The sequence below is a fragment of the Westerdykella ornata genome (genome assembly GCF_010094085.1).
Source record: "Westerdykella ornata strain CBS 379.55 unplaced genomic scaffold EI97scaffold_36, whole genome shotgun sequence".
Lineage (NCBI taxonomy): Eukaryota > Fungi > Ascomycota > Dothideomycetes > Pleosporales > Sporormiaceae > Westerdykella > Westerdykella ornata.
The window spans coordinates 73,719-94,890 of record NW_022986886.1 but is presented as its reverse complement, the minus strand read 5'-3'; the positions used below and the strand labels follow the sequence as shown (position 1 = coordinate 94,890).

General features: G+C 52.9%; 9 protein-coding genes across 9 annotated transcripts; 3 read left to right on the top strand and 6 right to left on the bottom strand.

Annotated features, from left to right (window-relative positions):
• The first annotated feature begins 132 nt into the window (after positions 1-132).
• EI97DRAFT_205858 (uncharacterized protein) lies at positions 133-3,278 on the top strand. The gene is made up of 11 exons (XM_033793719.1): positions 133-287; positions 415-427; positions 479-502; positions 556-653; positions 711-889; positions 938-1,168; positions 1,217-1,515; positions 1,574-2,023; positions 2,127-2,759; positions 2,809-3,219; positions 3,269-3,278. Exons 2-10 carry the CDS (start codon positions 416-418, stop codon positions 3,103-3,105), a joined length of 2,223 nt encoding a protein of 740 aa, XP_033650119.1. The 5' UTR covers positions 133-287; position 415; the 3' UTR covers positions 3,106-3,219; positions 3,269-3,278.
• A 64-nt stretch (positions 3,279-3,342) lies between these two features.
• EI97DRAFT_205885 (uncharacterized protein) lies at positions 3,343-7,562 on the bottom strand. Its single transcript, XM_033793720.1, has 4 exons — positions 7,288-7,562; positions 6,335-7,229; positions 6,166-6,281; positions 3,343-6,110 (listed from the first exon to the last, which is right to left on the bottom strand). The coding sequence occupies exons 1-4, from the start codon at positions 7,317-7,319 to the stop codon at positions 3,644-3,646; spliced, it is 3,510 nt and encodes a 1,169-aa protein (XP_033650118.1). The 5' UTR covers positions 7,320-7,562; the 3' UTR covers positions 3,343-3,643.
• Positions 7,563-7,904: 342 nt separating this feature from the next.
• On the bottom strand, positions 7,905-9,435 carry EI97DRAFT_206049 (TPR-like protein). The gene has a single exon (XM_033793721.1). It carries the CDS (start codon positions 9,378-9,380, stop codon positions 8,217-8,219), a length of 1,164 nt encoding a protein of 387 aa, XP_033650117.1. The 5' UTR covers positions 9,381-9,435; the 3' UTR covers positions 7,905-8,216.
• Positions 9,436-9,536: 101 nt separating this feature from the next.
• EI97DRAFT_426063 (RWD-domain-containing protein) lies at positions 9,537-10,386 on the top strand (the record flags this gene model as incomplete). Its single annotated transcript, XM_033797178.1, has 3 exons — positions 9,537-9,657; positions 9,710-9,781; positions 9,833-10,386. Exons 1-3 carry the CDS (start codon positions 9,591-9,593, stop codon positions 10,384-10,386), a joined length of 693 nt encoding a protein of 230 aa, XP_033650116.1. The 5' UTR covers positions 9,537-9,590.
• Positions 10,387-10,468: 82 nt separating this feature from the next.
• On the bottom strand, positions 10,469-11,408 carry EI97DRAFT_344271 (uncharacterized protein; the record flags this gene model as incomplete). Its single annotated transcript, XM_033794762.1, has 3 exons — positions 10,469-11,104; positions 11,151-11,311; positions 11,360-11,408. Coding segments are annotated over 3 exons (846 nt in total), but the record flags the coding sequence as incomplete, so codon positions are not given.
• Positions 11,409-11,769: 361 nt separating this feature from the next.
• Positions 11,770-12,403, bottom strand: EI97DRAFT_385447 (UBC-like protein; the record flags this gene model as incomplete). The annotated part of the gene is made up of 5 exons (XM_033796016.1): positions 11,770-11,830; positions 11,881-11,960; positions 12,023-12,148; positions 12,197-12,276; positions 12,331-12,403. The coding sequence occupies 5 exons, from the start codon at positions 12,401-12,403 to the stop codon at positions 11,770-11,772; spliced, it is 420 nt and encodes a 139-aa protein (XP_033650114.1).
• Positions 12,404-12,826: 423 nt separating this feature from the next.
• On the top strand, positions 12,827-18,155 carry EI97DRAFT_385458 (uncharacterized protein; the record flags this gene model as incomplete). Its single annotated transcript, XM_033796018.1, has 5 exons — positions 12,827-12,971; positions 13,243-13,449; positions 13,501-13,589; positions 13,637-16,102; positions 16,149-18,155. The coding sequence occupies 5 exons, from the start codon at positions 12,827-12,829 to the stop codon at positions 18,153-18,155; spliced, it is 4,914 nt and encodes a 1,637-aa protein (XP_033650113.1).
• Positions 18,156-18,396: 241 nt separating this feature from the next.
• Positions 18,397-18,808, bottom strand: EI97DRAFT_461830 (uncharacterized protein; the record flags this gene model as incomplete). Its single annotated transcript, XM_033801224.1, has 3 exons — positions 18,397-18,426; positions 18,506-18,592; positions 18,662-18,808. The coding sequence occupies 3 exons, from the start codon at positions 18,806-18,808 to the stop codon at positions 18,397-18,399; spliced, it is 264 nt and encodes an 87-aa protein (XP_033650112.1).
• A 495-nt stretch (positions 18,809-19,303) lies between these two features.
• On the bottom strand, positions 19,304-21,085 carry EI97DRAFT_405978 (short-chain specific acyl-CoA dehydrogenase mitochondrial precursor). Its single transcript, XM_033796578.1, has 3 exons — positions 20,618-21,085; positions 19,698-20,556; positions 19,304-19,643 (listed from the first exon to the last, which is right to left on the bottom strand). The coding sequence occupies exons 1-3, from the start codon at positions 20,945-20,947 to the stop codon at positions 19,504-19,506; spliced, it is 1,329 nt and encodes a 442-aa protein (XP_033650111.1). The 5' UTR covers positions 20,948-21,085; the 3' UTR covers positions 19,304-19,503.
• Positions 21,086-21,172: the final 87 nt, after the last annotated feature.

Sequence of the window (21,172 nt, the reverse complement as noted above, 5' to 3'; positions counted from 1 at the left end):
GCCTCTGGATTTATTATACCTTGGCTTCGTGTTTCGCATTCTTTCCGGGCTCCGGGAAGGCTGAGGGCACTGAGGCCGATGCTTTGAGGCTCGCGAGCTCTGTGGTTGTTCGGGGTTTACTAGGGCGGAATCCGCGGGCTCCGCGGGCTTCTGAAAGTCCGAGAGTGCAGGTTCTCTCCGTCACGATCTGTACACTCTCCAATCCACCAACAAGAACATCGTGAATGCATACCCCCCAAAAAAGCTTCGGCAATAGCTCTGGAACTCCAGGAAGACACTCTGAGTGGGTCAGTTTCGAACCGCGTTCCGAGTGCCCCGATGCATATCCTCGCTTCACGGAATCGACCATTTTCCCGTTAATGTATCGAGATGCGCATCGCGCTAAGTCACAGTAATAACCGATTGCGTGCTCAGTATGAAGCTTGCTGTATGTCCAGCTTCATCTCTCGTATAGATAAAAGCTCATCTGGTCCCATAGTGTTTGAGATGCAAACGCAAGAAGGTGCCAAAGCCTGCGCTCATCATGACCTCCGGATCAGCTGAGTAGTCAGGTAGATCAAATGTGACAAGGGCGATCCTATTTGCCATCAATGTATTACCGCCAGCACTGAATGTGTATATGCCCAACGCCAGAAAAGACCGCGATTGTCACAGTGTGTTATTCCTTTCAAGCCCATGCTGAGTATGACGACTGATGATGACACTTCTAGGAAGCAGGATGTTCGAGAGTTGAGTAGAAGAATCGAGTCCCTTGAGCAACATCTTCACGGTGCAGAATCTCAGACTCCTCCCTCCGCTCATGCTACGTGCATATCCGCCGACACAACAGCTGATGCCCCGACGACTTCCTCCCCCTCTGACGCAGTGGCAAGAGAAACGGGAAAAGAGTGTGAGTGGCAGAACATAAACTTCTTGATCCCTCTCTAAGGCCAAGAAGCATGGATCTACCGTCTGGCCAGCGACACCAGACAGAGATTTGAGGAAGTAAACACGCACCATCATAGCACACCTGTCGATACACCCGAGTCGTCGAGCGTAGATGATGCCATTGTTGGCCTCAAAGAAGCCCTAAGTGACTTGGAAAAAGTCAGGCTCCAGCCTGATGAGGGTGCTCCGCGAGCTCCTGACCTGGTTCTCACGCCAGAGGAATCAAAGAGATGTGTCAAAGGCACGTTGATGTCTTCATTCTAGTACCATGTACTGACTGCTGTCACAGTCTTCAGAGAGATGATAAACACAATGTGGATACCGGACCTATTACCTGAGATGTTAATCTCTAGCTTGGACCTGGACCTGCTCGAAGTTCTTCCTGATCTGCTCAACTCGCCCTACGTCAGCGTGGATCCTGCAATGCGGGTTGTCTATTACAATGCGCTTTTCTTCGGCTTTCACAGACTGCGTGGGCCAGGGAACAAATTCTCGAAGCTGGCATACTTCAAGGTTTTGGAAGCAGTGCCGGAATGGTTGAGCAAGGCTAGTGGCACAGAACTAGACGCACTTTGTGCTACTGTTACGGTCCGTGTTCGTTCGATCAAAGGTACCCTCTGTCCAGGCTAACCCCTCGAAACCCCAGTCATGGATCGCAGTGAACAACTTCGACTATCAGCTCTCCTGGAAGTTTCACTGCCGAGCCTGCCATTTCATCAAACAGAAAGGCGTAGACAGACTTGATGCCTTCCCCAGCCGCTCCAATGAGGAGGAGGAAAGGCGGCAGAGCCTCCGTCACTTATACTGGTTCGTCCTTCCTACGGATCTGCTCTTCCGCCTGTTTTATGGCAAACCTGCGTCCCTTCACTGGAAGATCGGCAAAGTCTTACCTCCATCACTGTTCACCACGAAGAGCATGAATCCGTCCGCAGCCCAAACAACGGTTGTTGTCATATGGATTCGGTACGCGACCATGACGGCTGGGATTTTCGATGTCTTGGACGAGTGTCCGGACGGGCACTACGGTGCTGATATCCTCCGCCAGGTGGACGCGTACTGTTCGCAACTGGAGGCCCTAGTCGCAGAATGGAATCTTGTAAGTGCATGTTCTCTTGTTTCCTATGCGCTGCATGTGTCCGCACCGAACCGACAACTGCGCGTGCTTTTCTTCACCTCGCCGCTAACACGAATCAACCCAGATGGATCTCATGAAGTCCACAAACACCTCCACACCCCTCTCCTGGCTGTACGGCGACCACCTCATGGTCGTCTACGCCAGCATCGTCAGCATCCGCCGCCTGACGCGCAACCCGCACTCCTCGGTCCCCCTCGTCGACACCACCACTCTCCGGGCCGCCCGCACCGTCATCTCCATCATTCTGCACTTCAACCCAACCGCCGCTCCACCCGCTCCAGATGAGAATTACTTCCTCTTCTTCCACTTCATCACGCTGTATCCTTTCTGCGCCGTCTTCACTCTCTACGAGCACGTGCTGGCGTCCGCGGAGCCGGACGACTGCGAGGAAGACCTCAGAGCATTGGAGAGTGTCGGCGAGGTCATGAGCCGGGCGTGCGAAGCCAACGCGGATTTTGGACCCTTGGCGAACATTGTCAAGGCGTTGAATCGTGTGTCGAGGGCTATGCAGGAGGTGAAGAGGAATAGGAGGGCACAGGCGCAGAAGCCAACAGCGGGGCCAACAGACGGTCACCTCGGTGTGAATACTCCTCGAACCGGGCACTCGGACGTGACTACCGCCACCTCACTGTCGACGGAACAACACCTAGCAGACGCGTTCAGCAGGTCCAACAGCGCCCCTGAACACCAAATTCCAGCACCCGAGATCTCAGTCCCTGCGCCATCGAACGCCTTCCCCTCACCAGCCCCTTCACTTCTTCCCCCGCCCTACCAACAACCTCCTCTCCCTTTCTCCCCCACATCATTGGCCCAACTCCCCCAACAACCGCTCGACTTCGTCCGCGCACTGGAAAACGACTTCATGGGCCGAAGCTGGCACGAAGAGTGGTGGGAATGGGATTTCGACCTGGGCATTGACGGCAGTAATGGCGCTACTGGTACTGGGACTGGTACGCTCGGTGGGAATGAAGATAGGTAGTGTGTGTGGGATGGAGGGGTCTGAGCGAGTGAGGAGAAGAGAAATAGCAATGGATCCACATTGACAGAGAGCATAGCTCGCTCCCTTTTGCATACAAATAAGTAGAATAAAAAGTAAAGAGAAGGGCCGGATAGACTTCAAGATACCGCCCTTTATATCCTACAATATCTTCAGAAGAGTACAACTGCCCCTCCACGTTGGGAGATGGCACTAAACGACCGGTCCAGAGCTCGAATGCCACATTGTCTACGGCGTGACCGGCTGGGACCAAAAGGCACAAAGTGGTGACGGAAATCTCGTAGTGAGCGCTGTATCTGAATCTGCACAGCCCAACCAAATCAGAAGCGCGGAAAGGGATCAATGCCCCAGTCCCCTACGCTGACGGACCAATCCAGCCATCCAAGATCCAGAATTCCAAAACATAGGTATAAAAAAACCTCTGAACGAACTAGCCCGCCCATCAAGACCCCGTCCAACGCCAGGCAAACTGAAATACGGAGAATGCACTGTCCAGATGCCAGAATCTCTAACAACGCAGCAATATTGGCCCCATATACATGAAAATTCCCCAATCCAGCAATCAGTCTCGTTCTTGAACGTTTTCACAGCATCTTCCTTCCCGTTCCCCTCCTACCCTTCGACTTATACGAACCCACACCCGCCCCTCCCCCAAGGCTCATGAAATCCAGCGCACCATCCTCAACGTTACTAGCAGCCGCTCCAAGGCCGGTATTGAAAAAAGAGTCCTTGCCCAGACTTATGATCTTCACTGTATTGCCAAATGCCACAGCCACGCTCCTACTTCCCACTCTAGAGATGGGTCCCGGGCTGGCAACAAAGAGCTGCTGTTGGCTAAGCGTCAAATCGGCGGCGTCCTCCTGAGAAAGGCTCAAGTCGGGCAATAGGGGGCGGGAGCGAAACCTTCCTGAAGAGGAAAGCGTCCAAGCTTCCCAACTGTCGAAATCCGTTCCCGAGACGTCGGAAGTGTGTCGAGCTGTGAAGGCAGAACGCACGGCTGAGAGGTTTGTAGCGGGTTTGGCTTTTGCTTTGGCTTTGAAGGGTCGGAGATTACTGGCAGATGCCAGTCCCGCAGCCTCAGCATTCGAAAGGTCGCCATCGGCATCGGAATCTGTGGGAGACGGGCTGGTTGCCGGAGCGCATCTTCGAATACCCACTACACTGAGTATACTAGTCGACTCCCATACACCAGCAGAATCAACACAGTGTATCGTCTCTTTGGCGTGTTGCAGACCTCGGCAGCCGTGTTGCGTGCTATCTGATGGCTTACCCAAGCATATCCGTGACTCACCACTCTCGGCGGAGCAAAAGGTGTGCATGATCATGCGATGCGTCTCATGCTCGGTGTATGCGAAGGACAGAGTAGTCACCGCTGGAGCTCCACATGCGCAGGGTCTGCGAGATGAGTGCATGACTCTGAACGTGCCAGCCTTGACGATACCAATCTTGTGGGAGTGCACGATGGCTCGGCTACTAAAATCGAAAATCTCAACCTCTCCTGCTCGAATGGCAAATATGAGCCCGATAGAAGGGCTCGCATAGACGCTCTTGATTTTTGAGGGGTTGCTACCTGGCGGCGGTCCAGGGTCCAATCCTGCAACGACCTCGGGTGTCCAGTCCTTTGTACCTTCTAATGGCATGATGTATACCTCCCCTGGTTTGCTGACATAAACCACGCTGTTGCTCCCCTTGGCGGAGGTGTACAATGCGGCGGACAAGATATGGGAGGAGCACCACTGCATTGCTCGAGTTTTCCCCGAGCTTGCGTCGACAACGGTGAGGTGCCCATCCGATGTGACGAGCACGAGACTGAGCCTATCATGCTCCCCTCCGCTCTGTGTACAGATGAAGGAGCATAGAAGGGGAATCTGCCCTCGAAGCTCGATGGCTGCAAACAGAATAAAGCAGGCCCCGGCGATGCTCCAGAAACCAATCTGACCGCCTTCAGCGACTAGTGCGAGGACGCTTCCTCCATCATCTATGGTGCACGCCACAACGGGCCACAGCTTCGGCTTCATTGCGGCAGTTCGAAGAATAGTGTTGGTGTAACCATTGCTCCTCCTATTTTGCCATATTGAGGTGGAACGATCGAGACTGACGCTGACCAGGTGGCCCTTGGGGCCTGAAGTGAGGGCTACGATATCCAAATTCTGTGGAACAGGCAGTGTTCTGATAGAGAAGTCGGCATTCTCCTCTTCATTCCCTCCGGAGGTGTCCTCATGGGGAAACCCGTCCCAGAGGAGATAATTCATTAGTAACGTTACCCCAGCGATCACAAATACGACGAGGAGGGCCGCTGGAAACGCGTGTTGATGTGTGAATCGTCGCACATGCTCAATAAGCGAGGTTGACTGGGGGGGAGTGTCTCGTCCTTGCGCACCTTCCAGAACTACAAGAAGTGGATCGTGTACACGAGCAATGAAGCTATGTGCGTTCGGCTTGATGAACCCAAAGAGTTCTTTAGCAGTATTATGATCCTGGATCCTGAACCATTCAGCCGGTGCTCTGGCTTGGTTGATAGGGGTTGCATTCCGAAAAGAGGATGGCTGCGGTTTTGTCGTGCGCGCGAGTAGGGCACGGGCAAGCTTTCGAGGGGACAATTCGCGGGTATCTCTGTCGAAGAAGTGCCAGTTTACGGCCAAGATCATAGACAAGATGGCGGCCGAACCAGCAAAGCGCGTGCTCACTGGCAAATTCCCTTGTCTAAGCGCGGTAAGCCAAGATTGCGGTCCCTGACGTCCACTTTTCGACGCTGGACTCGGATCCACCCGTTCTAAGGAATCCTGGAGCTCCATGCGCTGTACATCGACGCTTAGGACAGCGACGAAAAACGTGAGATGGAAAACGAAGTCCAAGACCAAGGTGACGGCGGCAAATACGCAAAAGTCGGATACCAAAGGGGTTACGATTCTGGAGAGGAGGTAGATGAGGACGAGATTCTGGCCAGCCACGGCGAGCGAAAGATGCCCTACTTCTCCGAGCGCATTCCCGATGCGCTGAGGCGGGGGCATTTCCGGTGGGGTTTCAAGTACTACATTAATGAGGCGAAAGCTGTCAAGCGGTCAATTATGATGCGCGACTAGCTCGAGCAACAGAGTGGACTCACATATTACCTAGTCCGAAGCAGAATACAACGCCCGGGAACCAAGGACGGGGTATGCGGGCTAAATCAATGCCGAGATAGGTACAAATGGTAAAGCTGGCAATTACACAGATGATCATCTAGACAGTGAAGTCAGCGCTGCAAAGTCCTAGGCATGATGGCACTGCCTGACCTTTGCGCAAATGGTGAGCAGCAAGCCCGACTTGCTTTTGACTGCTCGGAGCTGCATCATCCTCCAGATGACGTAGACGGCTACCACGAAGTAGGAGCCCCCAAGCAGGAGGTCGTCGCTCAAAGTCATCGGTTTGAAACGGAACTCATACAGCCGACTTCGGTGCACTTGGCCATCCTTGGGGAAGATTGACCATCCTGGAGTGAGATTCTGCGCCAGCTGCCTTGATCGTGATTCCCATGCGTAACCGAGCGTCGAGCCGGTTCGGTGGAAAAGGGTTATAACCAGCGCATCGGCTGCCCGCAGCCTCTTGTTAGCGAATACTTTTCCTGCGAAAACGGTACTCGGGCGGAGAGTGAGGTTGACTGCAGTCTGATGAGTTGATCGGGAATTGATGGTTGCAAGAGGGTCCGGGTCCTTCTCCATCGCAGGCAAAGAGCAGTTCCAGTACATGAGTGGGGAGTGAAATGCCCAATCAGCGCCCCTAGAGTGGGAACATGCAGAGTACTCTGCCACAGTATTGGAGAGGTCCCCGTCTGGATTGTCGAAGCCATGGCTGATCAAAACGTTTTGGACACGCAGAGCTTCACGAAGCACTCGTCGGTCGATGGCTTTCATGTAGTCGCCGTGCACCCAGACCTGGCGTACTTCGACATCGACGGGTTGATCCACATCCGCGACCTCTGTGGTGGAAGTCCAGACATGCTTAGGTAGGTTCCGAAGGCCCGCAGCGGCGGGGCTGTCTGTTTGGAAGACGGCAGGATAGCACAGTAGTATGGAAACAACAACGATTAAGAGTATGGATAGAAGCCAATGCTGGGCAGTGGCCGTTCCATGGGCCAGAAAGGCACGGCGGAGGGGATGGGAAGGTGAAAGCCGGGGTGGCTCAGTTGTCCTGCGAGATGCGGGTGAGCAAGAGTAAAGAGGGCGTGTGCAGTAGGGCAAAGCCTTACCCTCGAAACGGATAGAGGATGTACCAGATCATTCGGCGTGCGATGACCTGGGCCGCGGCATTGCCTCGTATGGTGGTGGGGGTTCTTCAAGTTCGGTCAGTGGAGGGACGGTGACTGGCGCGGGATGGGGATGCGAGGAGGTTCGGCGGCCGGTTCATCTGTCTATCGGGAGGCGCAAGCTGCGGTCGAACACAGCTGGGGGCGTGGAGCTGTGATGTTGGGGGAGCGGTGGGATGGGGTGCTGTAGACGCCATCTGATCTATCGCGGTTCTGTTCCTGTTTCGAGATGCCGGCGCCAAGGCCATCTGGTTTCGTCGCCTTCGCGAGCGCCATCTCCTAGACTAGAGAATCTAGAAAAAGTGAAGTATTCATCCGTGTGAGAAAGGTGCGCGAGAAGGGCAAAGCAATCGCAAGGAAGAGCAGCTGCGGGCGCTCAAGGTGGGTGCGGGTTTCTGCAGCATGGCCTGATCAGCACAATCATCTAGATGCCCAGATGACTTTAAGGTAATATATATATCTATGAGGGATGCATCCATCGTAGCGCGCATATCTACTATGTACACAGTCTACATAGTACTCACGAACTGGACATCAACCTTGGGAGAGGGAGTAGCCTGTCATTTCTCTGGACTCCCGCTTGGATTGATTCTATGTTCGATATTGCCGTGGCAGAGCAGGTACACGCTTTCCAGAGCGTCTGGAGTAGATTATCCAACTTCTCAAAGTGCCCAACGCAGAGACAGGACGTCGGACTTCCCCTTCGACGGGCACGCGGCTTCAACTCCCTGTGCTTCCTGCCGTCGAATGACCAGGGCACCAATGCCCGACGACGGATGGCAAGCCAAGGAGGCATCCAGAGGCCGCAGGATGGGAGTCTTGAACCTAGATGGTTGCCAACGATAACAACACGAAAGCGGCTATACCATCTCTCATGTACCCTCCATCTCCGCGTCACTATCCTCATCGCCATCCTCCTCTTGCTCACCCTCCGTATCCTCCCATTCTTCCTCCTCTTCACCTGCTGACGGCCCCAGAGTACCGTTGAGATCTTTTAGTAGTTCTTCGCAGTGCTCTTTAAGTCGCTCGTCCTCGTACTCCATCATAGCATACGTCTTTAAGCAGTTTTCCAACCAGTCTCGACTCGCCCGGAGTAACGGCCGCACAGTTTCTGTTTTCCCTGCCTCCTTTTGCTTCTCTGCGAGCAGGAACAGACACCAGCCGCCCAGATACCATGCCTCGACACTGCTATCATTCTCTCCAATGAGCCTCTCCAAGACCTCTATCGCTTCGTCCTCCATTTTGGCTTCCATCAGAAGGCGTGACAAGCTAATGCGCGTGGGGAAGTCGGGGACCGTGGGATCGTCGACATCAAGATCCTTCCATAAGCTCATACTTCTACTCAGGGCTGCCCTGGCATCCTCCACCCTCTCCTGCGATAACCGTATCGACGCCAATGTCTGCAATGGCTCTGGGCTGTTGGGCGCAACCAGCAAAGCTTCTGTGACAGCCGCTTCACACCGCGCCTCCGCATCCTCTTCCCATGACAGGTCTGTCATATATACTTCCGCTATGCCACAGAGAGCTTTTGCAATCTTTTGCTTCTTCTCGTAAATTTCTTCCTCCACCTCTGGCCTCTTGGGCTTATTCTCCAACTCTCCAGTCTCCCTTTTCAAAACCTCAATGCCCTTCTCGAACCACCGCACACTCTCAGCACCGCCCTCCTCGTTCAGCTGCGCAAGCCAAAGGAACTTCTCCGCGCCATCGTTGATGCCATCCCCATCTAGCGCGATTGCCGCACTGAATGCTTCTCGTGCAGACTCGGGATCGCCTAGTTCGACATATATCTCTCCAATCAAGTTCAAGGCTGGCAGCGCAGACAACGTTGGTTCGGAAGTCGGCTGCAGCAGTCCCAACGCACGCTTCGCATGTACGAGTGCCTCTTCGGGTTGTGACGTCTGTAGGAAAGTGGCGGCTTGTATGAGGAGGGACTCGGCGGAGGCCTTGGGTTTCTTCGGTTTCCCGTTCGCGGAGGCACTATTTGCGCCGCCCTTTTTCGATTTCGAGGCACGGTCCTGAGGCTTTGTTTTCGCCATGTCTTAAATAATGAGCCGTGATATGTAGTGAGGAAAAAGCTCTAGTTGATGTACTGGTCGAGCTCGAGATCTTGGGTTGATCAATCATCCCAAAATTATTTCCAGATAGGTGGCCCGTGCTCGCGGGGTTCGGTCGTGTTCCCCCCGCGGTCAATACATCTTTGGCGTGGGCATCAATCCCATATCTGGGCCTACGAGACACCTCGTACAATGGGTATCGAGGAGCAGAAAGAGGAGAGGGAGATCCTCGAGTCCATCTATCCCGATGAGATCACAGGTTTGTTCCGCATGCTGCCTGGTACACATCATGGCTGAGCATGGCTCCGCAGATGTTTCCGAGACGGAATTCCGGATATCGATACAGCTCGATGTGAACGTTGAAGACGTCGAGGAAGAGCCGCGTATGTTACTGAGAGCCAATAATCTACAGGACGGTTGCTGAAACGCACGAGCAATCATAATACTCAATGTCCAATATCCTCCCAGCTACCCAGATGAAGCGCCCCGGCTCGACATCATGGCGCCTCCGAATGCGCCCAAATACCCCTACCTCGACATTCAAGAAGATAAGGCGCGTCTTCTCTCCTCGCTCGATGACACCATCGCCGAAAATCTGGGAATGGCCATGATATTTACGCTTGTATCCACCCTGAAAGACGGCGCCGAGCTGCTCATCGTCGAGCGCGCAAACGCAAAGCAAGCCTTGAAGGAGATGGAAGCGCAAAAGGAGGAAGAGGAGGAGAATCGCAAGTTCCAGGGCGAAGCCGTCACACGCGAGAGTTTCTTGGCATGGAGAGAAAGGTTTCGGAAGGAGATGGCGGAGGAGGAGCAGAGAAGACAGGAAGAGAAGGAGGCAGATGACAAGAAGAAGAAAGTGAAGGAGGAGAAGAGGCTAACAGGAAAGGAGCTGTGGCAGCAAGGATTGGTGGGCAAGGTCGATGAAGACGAAGAGGGACGGGACGGCTTGGAGGGTATGGAGAAGCTGAAAATCGAGGCAGCTTCATAGCATAATGACTGGAAGGCCATTATAATATACCCAATGGATCAACAGGATTCTCCACGAAGCATCGTAGCAAGGACATTCAAGATGGGGATATTATTCTGATCGGACGATGTCTGCGACCACGGACAATCTTCTGTCCTTCCTTGAGCGCTAATTCGGTCTCCTTGTCCACAATCTCCAGCATCTTCTGTGCTATGGCTTTGTCCTTCTTCAGATGCATTTCATGCTGTTTGGTATTGTCGTTATATGCCTGTTCAAACACACCGACCCATGTGTCTTCTTCAGCCTCTGGATCGTCTCGGAAGCCCAGCTCCTGCTGCAGTATCTCATCCCATTTATCTTCCTGCGTGGCTATCGGGATCCAGTAGTTGCTGATAAGAACCTTCCTGTCGAACAACAGGTTCCGCGTATCCAGCTTTTGCCGCAGCACTCTACTTAAACTAGCAGGCTGAGGCTTCGTGAGTCGCAGGAATGGTATACCGTTTGCTGAGCATAGTATTGGAACGTGGCGAGGCCCACTGACAACCTGACGTGGGCGAACGCGTAGTACGGCATTCTCGGGCGGTAGGCAGGCAAGCTCTTTTTTCGCCGGGGGCGGTGGAGTTGGATGTCTCGGTGGAGGAGGACGTTTGAGTCCAGGCGTTAGATTGGATATAACAGAGGTCAGGAAACTGGCACTGGAGGTATCCCCGGCGCTGGCTGCATCCAGATGGTCGAGAATCTTAGTTTGTTAGTCGGCATCTCAACAAGCCAATTCCGCAACGCACCTCATAACCAGCACGAAAGGTTAGACCGAGCTGTCGCGCACTTGCTATCTTGCGGTTTCTGCGGAATTTCTGCCGGACTGCGTTCCGTAAGGAGCTACGATCCTCATCCGGGAGTGGTGCTGAAGTGCATCGTGAAAGCAGCGCTCGGTAAAGAGCGATCGCTGAAGGTTCAGAAGAAGTTAAATTAGGACGGTACGTGTTTTACTGACCTGCTACGCGATGCGGCGTTGAGCTCTTCGGGAGGAGAAAGCGTGGCATGCATGGGTTGATGGCGTGCAGTTCATGAAGGAGGACGATTCGAGATATTTAGATGGCCGATGCGAGCGAACAGATGTTGGTCACGTGTTTCACCCAACTCCAACTCCAACGGCTCAGCCCAGCCCCACAGACATGAGTGAACGATTTGGAAGTCGATTCGACCGACCAATGCAAGAAGCTTCATAGTTGTGAAGACTTGAATCTCTAATGTTCTATTGCTACAATAATCAACACCAACACTGTAACTCCCATAGTAATGCATCACATAAATCATAAAGGTTTCGCTCCATCACACATGCTCATCCTCCTGCCCTCGAAAGCCATAACTGCCTTATAACGAGATCGACCCAGGGATCTAACTTTAATATGTCGAGCCTTCCGGTGGCTGAGGGAGCTTCTTGTTCGCGGAATGGGCCATATATCTAATACTGGGTCAGCTCTTAGCTTTTGAAAAATCGTACAGTGAACATACCGTCGAAGTTCTATCAATATAGTCTCCATCGTGAATTCGCGCTTCCACTGCGCAAGGCACGGCAACTTTGTCGGGTCGACCTAATTGCGTTGCCGTCAGTGACCTTTACCCAACAAAATCGGTGCCCGGTGCCACGCCATACCTTTCCATTCCTTTGATCCACGCACGGGAGATTGATCTTGGAGGTGAAGGAGATCTCCGGAGGAACATCTGGGTAATTGGGGCCGCAGTGGATCTTCACGCTGTAGATGCGGTTCTCATGAACGCTCTGTTCCGGTGAGTACCATTCTATTCACCGTTCCGCAATGTTGCATACATGGGGAGGTCCAAGTATGGTGCCGTTCCAGTCCGACATCAACAGATCGTCTCCATTTTCAAGCCCGTATGAGCATGCCTCTGACACAATCAGCCGTACATTCGTTTAGCATGTCGACCCAGGGCGGCCTCTACCTGCTCCAAGGCCCTTCTCGCCTTTTTCGAGCTCTTCCAGCAGTCTGAAGTTTCGCGGGACCTTCGCTCCCATGGTTATGCGTTCCAACCGTCTTCCGTGGTATGAGTGGGGTGTGAATAGTGCCCCACTACCGCCGAGGACGAGATCGAGGCTGCCGGCGATGGGGCTCTGAGAGAAGAACTATGGGATTAACTTTTAAAGGGGATGACAACCAAATTCTGTTGTTCTCACTGGGGCTGAGAAGGAGGCTGTGACGCGCAAGAGGTCTCGAAGTGGTGAACTGACAGCCTAGTTGTACGCCTTCCAGGGTTTGGTGATCATCGATACCGGAGAATTATTCTGCCGGAGCCGACATGTTACATGGCCAGCGACAACTGCATGGTTGCTCAACGATCCGACGTGAGAATTGGAACGCTGACGTTGAACTCAAAGGCTTTGGGAGACGTACAGGTGGCTTTTGAAAGAAGTCCAAATGCGCCGGCCACCGCCTTCAGCATGACAGCACAGATTCTGGCCTCCGAGCTAGGGAACCTCATACAGGATTCGAAGCGCAAGAACTCTGAACTTCGAACTGCCGCAGAAAAGGCCCTCCAGGATCTGAAATGTCTTCGAGTAACTTCCGAGGCGCAGCTTGCGGCTGGTATGCGGCTTTCATGATTTGGCCATGGATGATGGGCTGACTTTGCGAGAGACCTGTCCCGACGTCCCCACTTTATATCCCCCTTTCTCATTGCCTGTGGTACTCAAAATGCCAAACTCGCGTCTACGGCTGTTTCCTGTCTTCAAAGGCTTAGTGTCTCTCGCGCCTTACCGAGGGAACGATTGAGTGAGGTGTTGACGGCATTAAGAGACTGTGTCTCCTTGAGTATGGTAGCGTGTCCGTCATCATCTCCACATCTAACTGGGAGTAGGCCATGATATCCAGCTCAAAATACTACAATCTCTGCCGTCTCTATTGCAACACTACCCTACAGAAATACGAGGAAGCCCTCTTTCGACTGTCCTGCAGATATGCTCTGCTCTACAAAACGTGAAGAACTTCGCTGTCAGTAACACGGCAGCCGCAACACTTCAACAGCTTGTCATATCTGTCTATGAGAGAGTTGTTTACGAAGACGGTGGGTTTCTGCGGTTAGCCATAGCAAACGTCGTCTAACAAACGAGGACAGAAAGAGCGCTGGAAATCCCCCCTACTGCTGAAGTCTCTGGTGATGAGGGTCCTATCCCGGTCAGAAGCGCAGCTGAGGATGCTTACAAGGTCGGCTTCGGGTCGCATCCATTAGAAAGAGGCTAATTGTAGGGCAGGTATTCAACGACCTTAGTCTTCTTGCGAACGGCGAGAACCCAGTTCATATTCGATTCTCCACGTTTCCGCAGACATCGACTCTCGAGCTCATTGAAGCTATCTTGTCCAACTATGGGAGAGTTGTGAAATCTCATCCGGAGCAAATCCACATTCTGCGTTCATTGCTAATGCCCATGATCATCCGCTCATTGTCTGAGCGATCTGCTTTTCCAATCACCTTACGTATCGTCCGGATCTTCATTGTCATTCTTGGAGACCATCTGTCCACCATGCCATCGGAATGCGAGATTGCTCTTGGCCTACTCAACCACATGCTTGATCCTGAGGCCTCTCCAGTGTGGAAGCGCGCCCTTTGCCTGGAGGTCTTCCGGGGTATCTACTCAGATACACGCCTGGTGCTGTCCATCTACAGCCGGTTTGATGAAAAGGAAGGCAAGCGGCGCATTATTGGGGATAACCTCGCGGCATTCGTACGGCTTGCTACTGAAAAGCCCGCCGTCATTGGGCTCGGTCAGCATTCCACAGCACCGTTAAGCAGCATCGAGGTTAAAGACTCCGCATCAGAACAAGCAGTGGCTGAAGCTGGTGCACTTGCTGGTGTGATTGGAGGGCCAGTGTCCGAATCCAATGCCAATAATCATCCGATTGGCATCAGTTCTCAGTGGAGCTCACTCAAGGTGGCTTGTATCGAGCATCTGGACAAGACTGAGCCACCCGTCCTACCTGAGACCTACATCTACAGTCTAGTCTTGACCTGTATAACAAACGCCTCGGAAACTTTAGCCAAATTCGTCTTGCCATTAACAGTCCATCACGAAAGTAGGGGCAAAAGAAAAGGCAAGGGAGACGATGCCTCTGTGTCGCAATCAGAAACGGCATCTTCGGGGTCGATCAAACGAAGGCTTTCGAGGTCTCACTCCTTCCGTAAAAGGACGATCCCGGTCAACCCACTTGACCTTACGGTCCATCCCGCATATGATAATATGCAGACCACGTCAGCACTTGTTGGCGAGTGCTGGCCAGCGGTGCTTGCGACCTGCTCTACATTCCTGAATGCAACCCTTGATGATGAATACTACCGGGCGCTGGTTCGAGCAATACAGAAGTTCACCCAAGTGGCAGGCCTCATGAGACAGTCTACGCCACGCGATGCATTTCTGACGACGCTTGGAAAAGCGGCTGTTCCTGCCAATCTGTTGCTTGCTAACGTATCTTCTCCAAGACATCCAGTAGCGGAAAACTCGGGGTTGTTCTCGAACGCTAAAGGTCTCTTGAGCGTCGACAGTCTAGTCAGCCAGGCATCATCGATATCAATGGATAAGAATCGGCGTCCGTCCCATGAAGTGAGTCTGCCAACCTTAGGACCTCGAAATCTCATGTGTCTACGGGCATTACTCAACCTTGCCATTGCTCTTGGTCCTACGTTACAATCCGCATGGTCGATCGTTCTCGAGGCACTACAGGTGGCGGACCTAGTAATGTCTATATCGAGTAGTCAGAGCGCTACTCGTACGCCAGGGCTACAGGGGCGCTCTTTCGCTGATTTGGCACCGGAGAAAATTGAAGCAGAAGCGGCTGCTGTCCAAGCTGCTGCTCGGAGGCTGTTCGAGAGCAGCGTTGACTTTCCAAATGAGTCTTTTCTCGATATATTGCAAGCCCTATGTAGTCAACTCGATACATCAAGTCCATCAGCAAGCGGTCAGAGGACACCGACCACTTCAGCTCGCCCACAACTCTTGCATCAACGCCGAGTGGGTAGCGTTTCTGGAATATCGCTGAGCACAGACACAAATTCGAGGAACTCTGCATTCACCTTGAACAAGATTGGAGAACTCGCAGCTCTGAATGAAGGGCGAATGGCGCAATATGAGCCTTCGGAGAGTGGCTGGGGCATTTTCGTCGCTGCGCTCGTCAGATTTTGTCAAGATGATCGCAAGCAGGCGTCAGCACGCTTGCTCGCCGCTGAAATCCTCTCCCGAACCGTTGTAGATATGTCGGAGCATTCTACGACCGAGGAGAATCGAGACCACGTACAGGAAAGGATACTGTCCGCACTACGCACGCTCATCTCAGCGGTGATTCAGATGGAACATGATGATGCTTACGGTGATACAGGCAATCGGATCCATCAGATTGCATTGGATGCGCTCAGAAACGTGATCGAGAGATGTGGAGATTCGCTTGTTGCAGGATGGGATTCAGTGTTGGATAGCCTGTTGAGCGTCTTCAACCAGCACGCTCCAGAGGATAGCAAAGCCACTTATCAGGCTAATATCGGGGAGAATGAGTTGGCTCTTGCATCCACGAAGGTTATAACGAAATCACTTGCACGCTCTGCTTTCGCGTCACTGCAGCTGGTCTGCTCAGACTTTCTGTCCGCAGTTCCAGAGAAATCGCTTTCCACAATCCTGGAGCTTTTGCTCAAGTTCTGTCTTCAACAAGAGGATTTAAATATGTCACTTTCCGTAAGCTTCCCACAACAGCTTCATCATCATATGCTAATCGAGCAAGACCGTAACGTTCTTTTGGAACCTATCCGATTTTCTTCAATCCCGAAGCGATCTCTCCTTAATCCCCGACATGTTAGGAAGCGCCAAAAGTCACAAGGAAGTCACCCGCGTAGTCAAAGAACACTCTCAAGATGGGTCTACACATGCACTGTGGCTCCAAATTCTGCTGAATCTTTCCGCCGTCACTGCCGATGACCGTTCGGAACTACGGAACACGGCTATTCATACGATTCAACGGATTTTTGAGAGCCATGCCGAGCAACTCTCGCCATCCAGCTGGACCATATGTATGCGTACGGTGCCCTTCGCTATGGTAGAGACCAATCTGGCCATTCATATGGCAATTCGCAGGCAGGTTCGAGCGTCACCAGAGGAGATAACAGCCTGGAATGAAACCACAAAAAACCTCCTGAGTTCTGTTAGTACACTGACGGTGGCGTACATTGACAACGTCGATGACAAGGAAGTCCTCGGGGCAGCTTGGTCTGACCTCCTGGATTACTTCCGAGAATATTTCCGTTGCGGCTCCCACGCCTTAGGATATTCGGTCTTGACCACCATAACTTCGGTTCTGTCTAGTGCTCGGGCGAATGATCGTCTTGACTTCTCCGCACTTCACAAGACTGCAAGGGTCTGGGAAGAATATGTTGACCAACGTGACAGTCCTGCGTGGACATCTTGGTGTGAAGGCAATCAGGACGCTTTCCTGGCGTACGCAGAAGCTTTCAGATCTATCTACACTATCTCAACGACCCGATTGAACTCCGAACTTCCTTCCATGCTTTCTCATTTGCAAAAATGCGTCAGCGACTCGGAAGATGTGCCTTATACTTCAGACATCGACCATATGACCCCCTTGCAAAGTCGGGTCATTGAGTCCTTCTCCATCATAGACTGCGGAAGCAGTGAGGTGCGGGAGGCACTGATCAGAACTCTGAGCAACTTTACTACACTCCCGTACGTCTCTTCGGTCGAAAGACCGGCAAAGCGAGGCCCAACATTCGTTGCGTTGTCAAAGGCAGCTATGAACCTTCTACCCGCTATTACCGGGAAACATATCAAAGAACAGGGCATATATCCTACTGACGCATTCAAGATCGCTATGGACAGCCTGTGTATACCGATTGAGAAGAAGTACGTATGGCAGCAAGAAGGAAAGTCTCCAACGCTCTGGGAAAAGGCGACTACGACGGCCCTGGACATACTGGGCGTTGGCTTGGAGAACATAAGATTTAACGAACGAGAAGCCGAACAAACAAAGAAGCTTTGGGCGGACACTCTCTACAAGATTGCTCGCAGAATCATCGGGGTGCGGGATGACGTCTTTGATCCCCTCCCGTGGGTAGAAAGAGACGAGGCCTCTGACATGAAATCGTTCAGATCGATCCGAGAAATGCTTACGGAAGCTCTGGGCTGGTCTTGCGTTCCGGATACGACACGGCGTATGTACGCATTGGATCTGTTCCGAACATCCTTGATTCATCTCCCTAACCCTGACGAAATCGAAAATCGCAAGCTCTCCAAGACGCCGCTACAGGGCTTATACGAGATACGTTTCGGTCAGACTAAAGACCTAGATATGATACCCCGGATGGACATTGCCTATGTTTGCTTCTCAGAGCTCCTGGCGCTGGTTTCGGCGCAAGGCGCCTCTCCGGACCGGGTCAGGCTTGCTAAAGCAGCGGCGCCATACCTTATTCTACGGGCAGCCCTTCCGCTAAGGGCATATATTGCTGATCGCCCACTTCGGGGACGTATGCCCACTCCCGACTTTCAGCAACGTGAATTGCTCTTCACCTTGAAGGCGTTGGGGGAGCTGAAGAGTGAGCCCCAGGCTATTCCGGACGTGCCAGGAGCTACCTCTACGTATCGGAAGCATTTGCATCGGTTGTATCCTCTGCTGCTCAAGGCACTCAAGGTCGCTAAGAATGATGCAAAGGTATTTGGCGAGCTGACAAGCTTGATGGAGAAGGTTGGGGATGAATTCGGCATTGAAGGGGATGATTAGGGGGGATATCACAGGTCATTCCACGGCTGTGACGAAGGATGAAGTAAAAATAATATGCATTTTCCAAGGTGGCATTAACCAAAAATTTTCCAAGATTCCTCAATTCCCACTCTAACTTTTCTTTACCAACTTCCTGCCTCCGGCTCATCCAATTCGTCGCTTTGTGCTGATCCCAATGCAGTCCCTACACGCAACAGGCGGAAGCCACAACGTTAGGAAGCGGATATGGTTCATCTCCAGCTTAGGTATGGCGCGATACAGGTCCGCACACCTATTGTCGGAGTTAGAGGTTTAACCAGTCGATCAAGAGAAGGAAGTTAAGATATCGTTCCTATAGGGAGAGGACATACTTGGGGGGTAGGCTTGGGGCACTGGACACCTTCGGCGAGCCACTTCTCATAGCAGGCTTCGGCGGCCTTGTTCTTGCAGCGACATTCCTGTCATTGTTAGAGCAGACAACATCGTCTAGACCTATATCTCGTGTTGACCTGCGGGGAAAAGCTTACAGCAATGAGTTCTAGCGGGCAGATTGGAGGTCTGCAAGAGCAGACGGGGTCGATGCCTTTCTGTGGCTCCGCGTCCGCGTTTGGGTTGGCCAAAGGCGAGGCTACGGAAAGTGTAAGCAGAGCGGAGAGGGCGAAAATGAACTTCATTTTGTTGCTTGTTGCGAAGTGCCTGGCGACAGAGCGGTAGGGAGGTGGTAATGCCTTGCTATATTCACTTGAATGCAAACTGGATGCAAAACGCACTCTTTATATACAGCAACTGAATTCTAGAGTCCTCATTCCTCTACCTGGCAACGCAGGGTTTACAATATCAGAAGGCCAAGCCAATCTATTCTGTTTTCACAGCTTGTAAAAACACCCGGGTTGAATCAATCGATCATTCTATTCTTAGCATTAGACATACGAACGCAGCTCCTATGCTGTCGGTTCTAGGCCAATGCCATCGAACACAGTACAAAGGCCCAGAAAGGAGCATATGCAAGGGCGTGTAAACGGTGCAAAGCAATATCAGCCATATATACGAGTAGGCAGAGTTGCACGGCAATTTTCCATGTCCTAGGACTGGAATCACGATTCGTGTTTCGCTTTTTTGCCTTGTTGGTACGAGAACGAGGAACGCGGGGAACCTGGTGAACGAGAGGTGCGGAAGAAGGCCAGAGCCAAGCGAAGCCTATATTGCCAAATAATTTGACTATTGTTGTTTATATGTGAAGATGCATGTATGGAAAGGTACATGTACAATCACGCTAGGGTTGGTATCAATTGGTGCGCGTCTGTAAATAGACAGCTCTTCCACGTGGTCTTTGCGTTGAGGCAGACAGTATATTCGTGCAGCACGTTGCTTATAGCCTGGAACCACCGCTCTTCTCGAGAGCTGCAGTCTTTGCCTTGAAGTTCTTCACCAGCTGACGCACGCCTAAATCCAGCATGACATCCTCTGAACCGCCAGGGATACGGACACCCGGCACCTCGCGGTAAATTCCTGCCCACATGTTAGAAATCAGCTGTCAGCTGTCTGGGACCCGACTCCACTCACTCTCAATCAGCTCTCCCTGGCCAGACTTGGTGTAGCCGTTGCCACCAAAGAGGAGCTGGGCGCACTGCGCGCACTCGTTCAGGACGATGCCAGACTGGGCCTTGACCATGGCGGTCAGACCACCGAGCTCGATATCAGCTGTCTCCTTGGGAAGCTGGGTCATCTGGTAGACGAATTGTTCCACCCACGCCCACTGGCTTTCGAGCAAGGCACCGGCCTTGGCCAATCGGTGTCGGACGACGGGTTGCTCAACGAGGGGCTTGCCAAAGGCCTCACGCTTCAGAATATACTCGGTGGCAGCGGCGAGAGCAACGCGGGCCTGCCTGGTGGCGCCAATTGCAATGGTGAGCCGTTCGTGATTAAAGTTAGTCATGATGTACTTCATGCCCATGCCCTCGACACCGACAAGGTTCTCAACGGGGACCTTGACATCCTCAAGCTCTATGTAGGTGGTTCCAGCCGAGACCTGGCCACCCACCTTGAGACGGCGAGTGGTAACACCTGGGTAGCCCTTTAGGGGTACAACGAGGAGGGAGAGACCAGTAGGGCCAGGTCCACCCGTCCGCACGGCCATGGTCGAGTAGTCGGCCCAGATACCGTTGGTAATCCACTTTTTGGCCCCGTTGACAATGTAGTACTTGCCGCAGGGGCTTTTGGTCGCAGTGGTGACGATGTTGGCGACATCAGAGCCAGCCTCGGGCTCGGTGATGGCGATACACGTGCGCTTCTTTCCGGTGAGGAGCTCAGGCAGGTAACGCTCCTGGAGCTGCTTGCTGCCGTATTTGATGATGGGCGGGACGCCGAACGAGATCCCAGTCGTCAGCGAGCCTGAGGGACCTGCCAGACCGGAGCGAGCCATCTAAACACCGTCTTCATCAGTTTCTCACGTCAGACCGAGACGCGTTGCCCATATGAAATACCTCGTCGCAATAGATCATGGTGTGGATGTAGTCCCACTCCTCAACCTTCACAGCGCCCAAGAAGTCGTGGATTCCCAGCTTCTTCAGCCATTCCACAGGCAGAGGAGCGGGCAGTGAAGGAAGCAGCATGCCGGCCTTAGCAAACGTCTGGAAGACGTGCTCCGGCAGCGTCTCAATGGTATCCCACTCCAACGCATGCTCCAGCAGGTGCTTCGAGATGAATTGCCGGCATGCCTTCTGCCACCTCAGATGCGTTTCCTTGTAGTACGGCGAGGGGAGGCCGGCCAGGTATGGCGGCTCGGAGAAGGGGACGACGGGCTTGGACGACATGGTGTTACCCTATGCGCGGAGCTGGAGAAGGTCGGTGAGGGAGAGAGGAGTGGATGAGAGCAGATTGAAGCTCTTGCTGAAGCTCTGCCTTACATGATGATACGGGATATAAAGGGCACAGTTGCTGTTGGAGGTCCCCGTGGGGTAGAGTCCAGCCGGGGATGCAGCAACATTGGATGAGCCGAGGTTGGTTTCTGGCCTAACCGCGTTGGGATAGATGAAAGC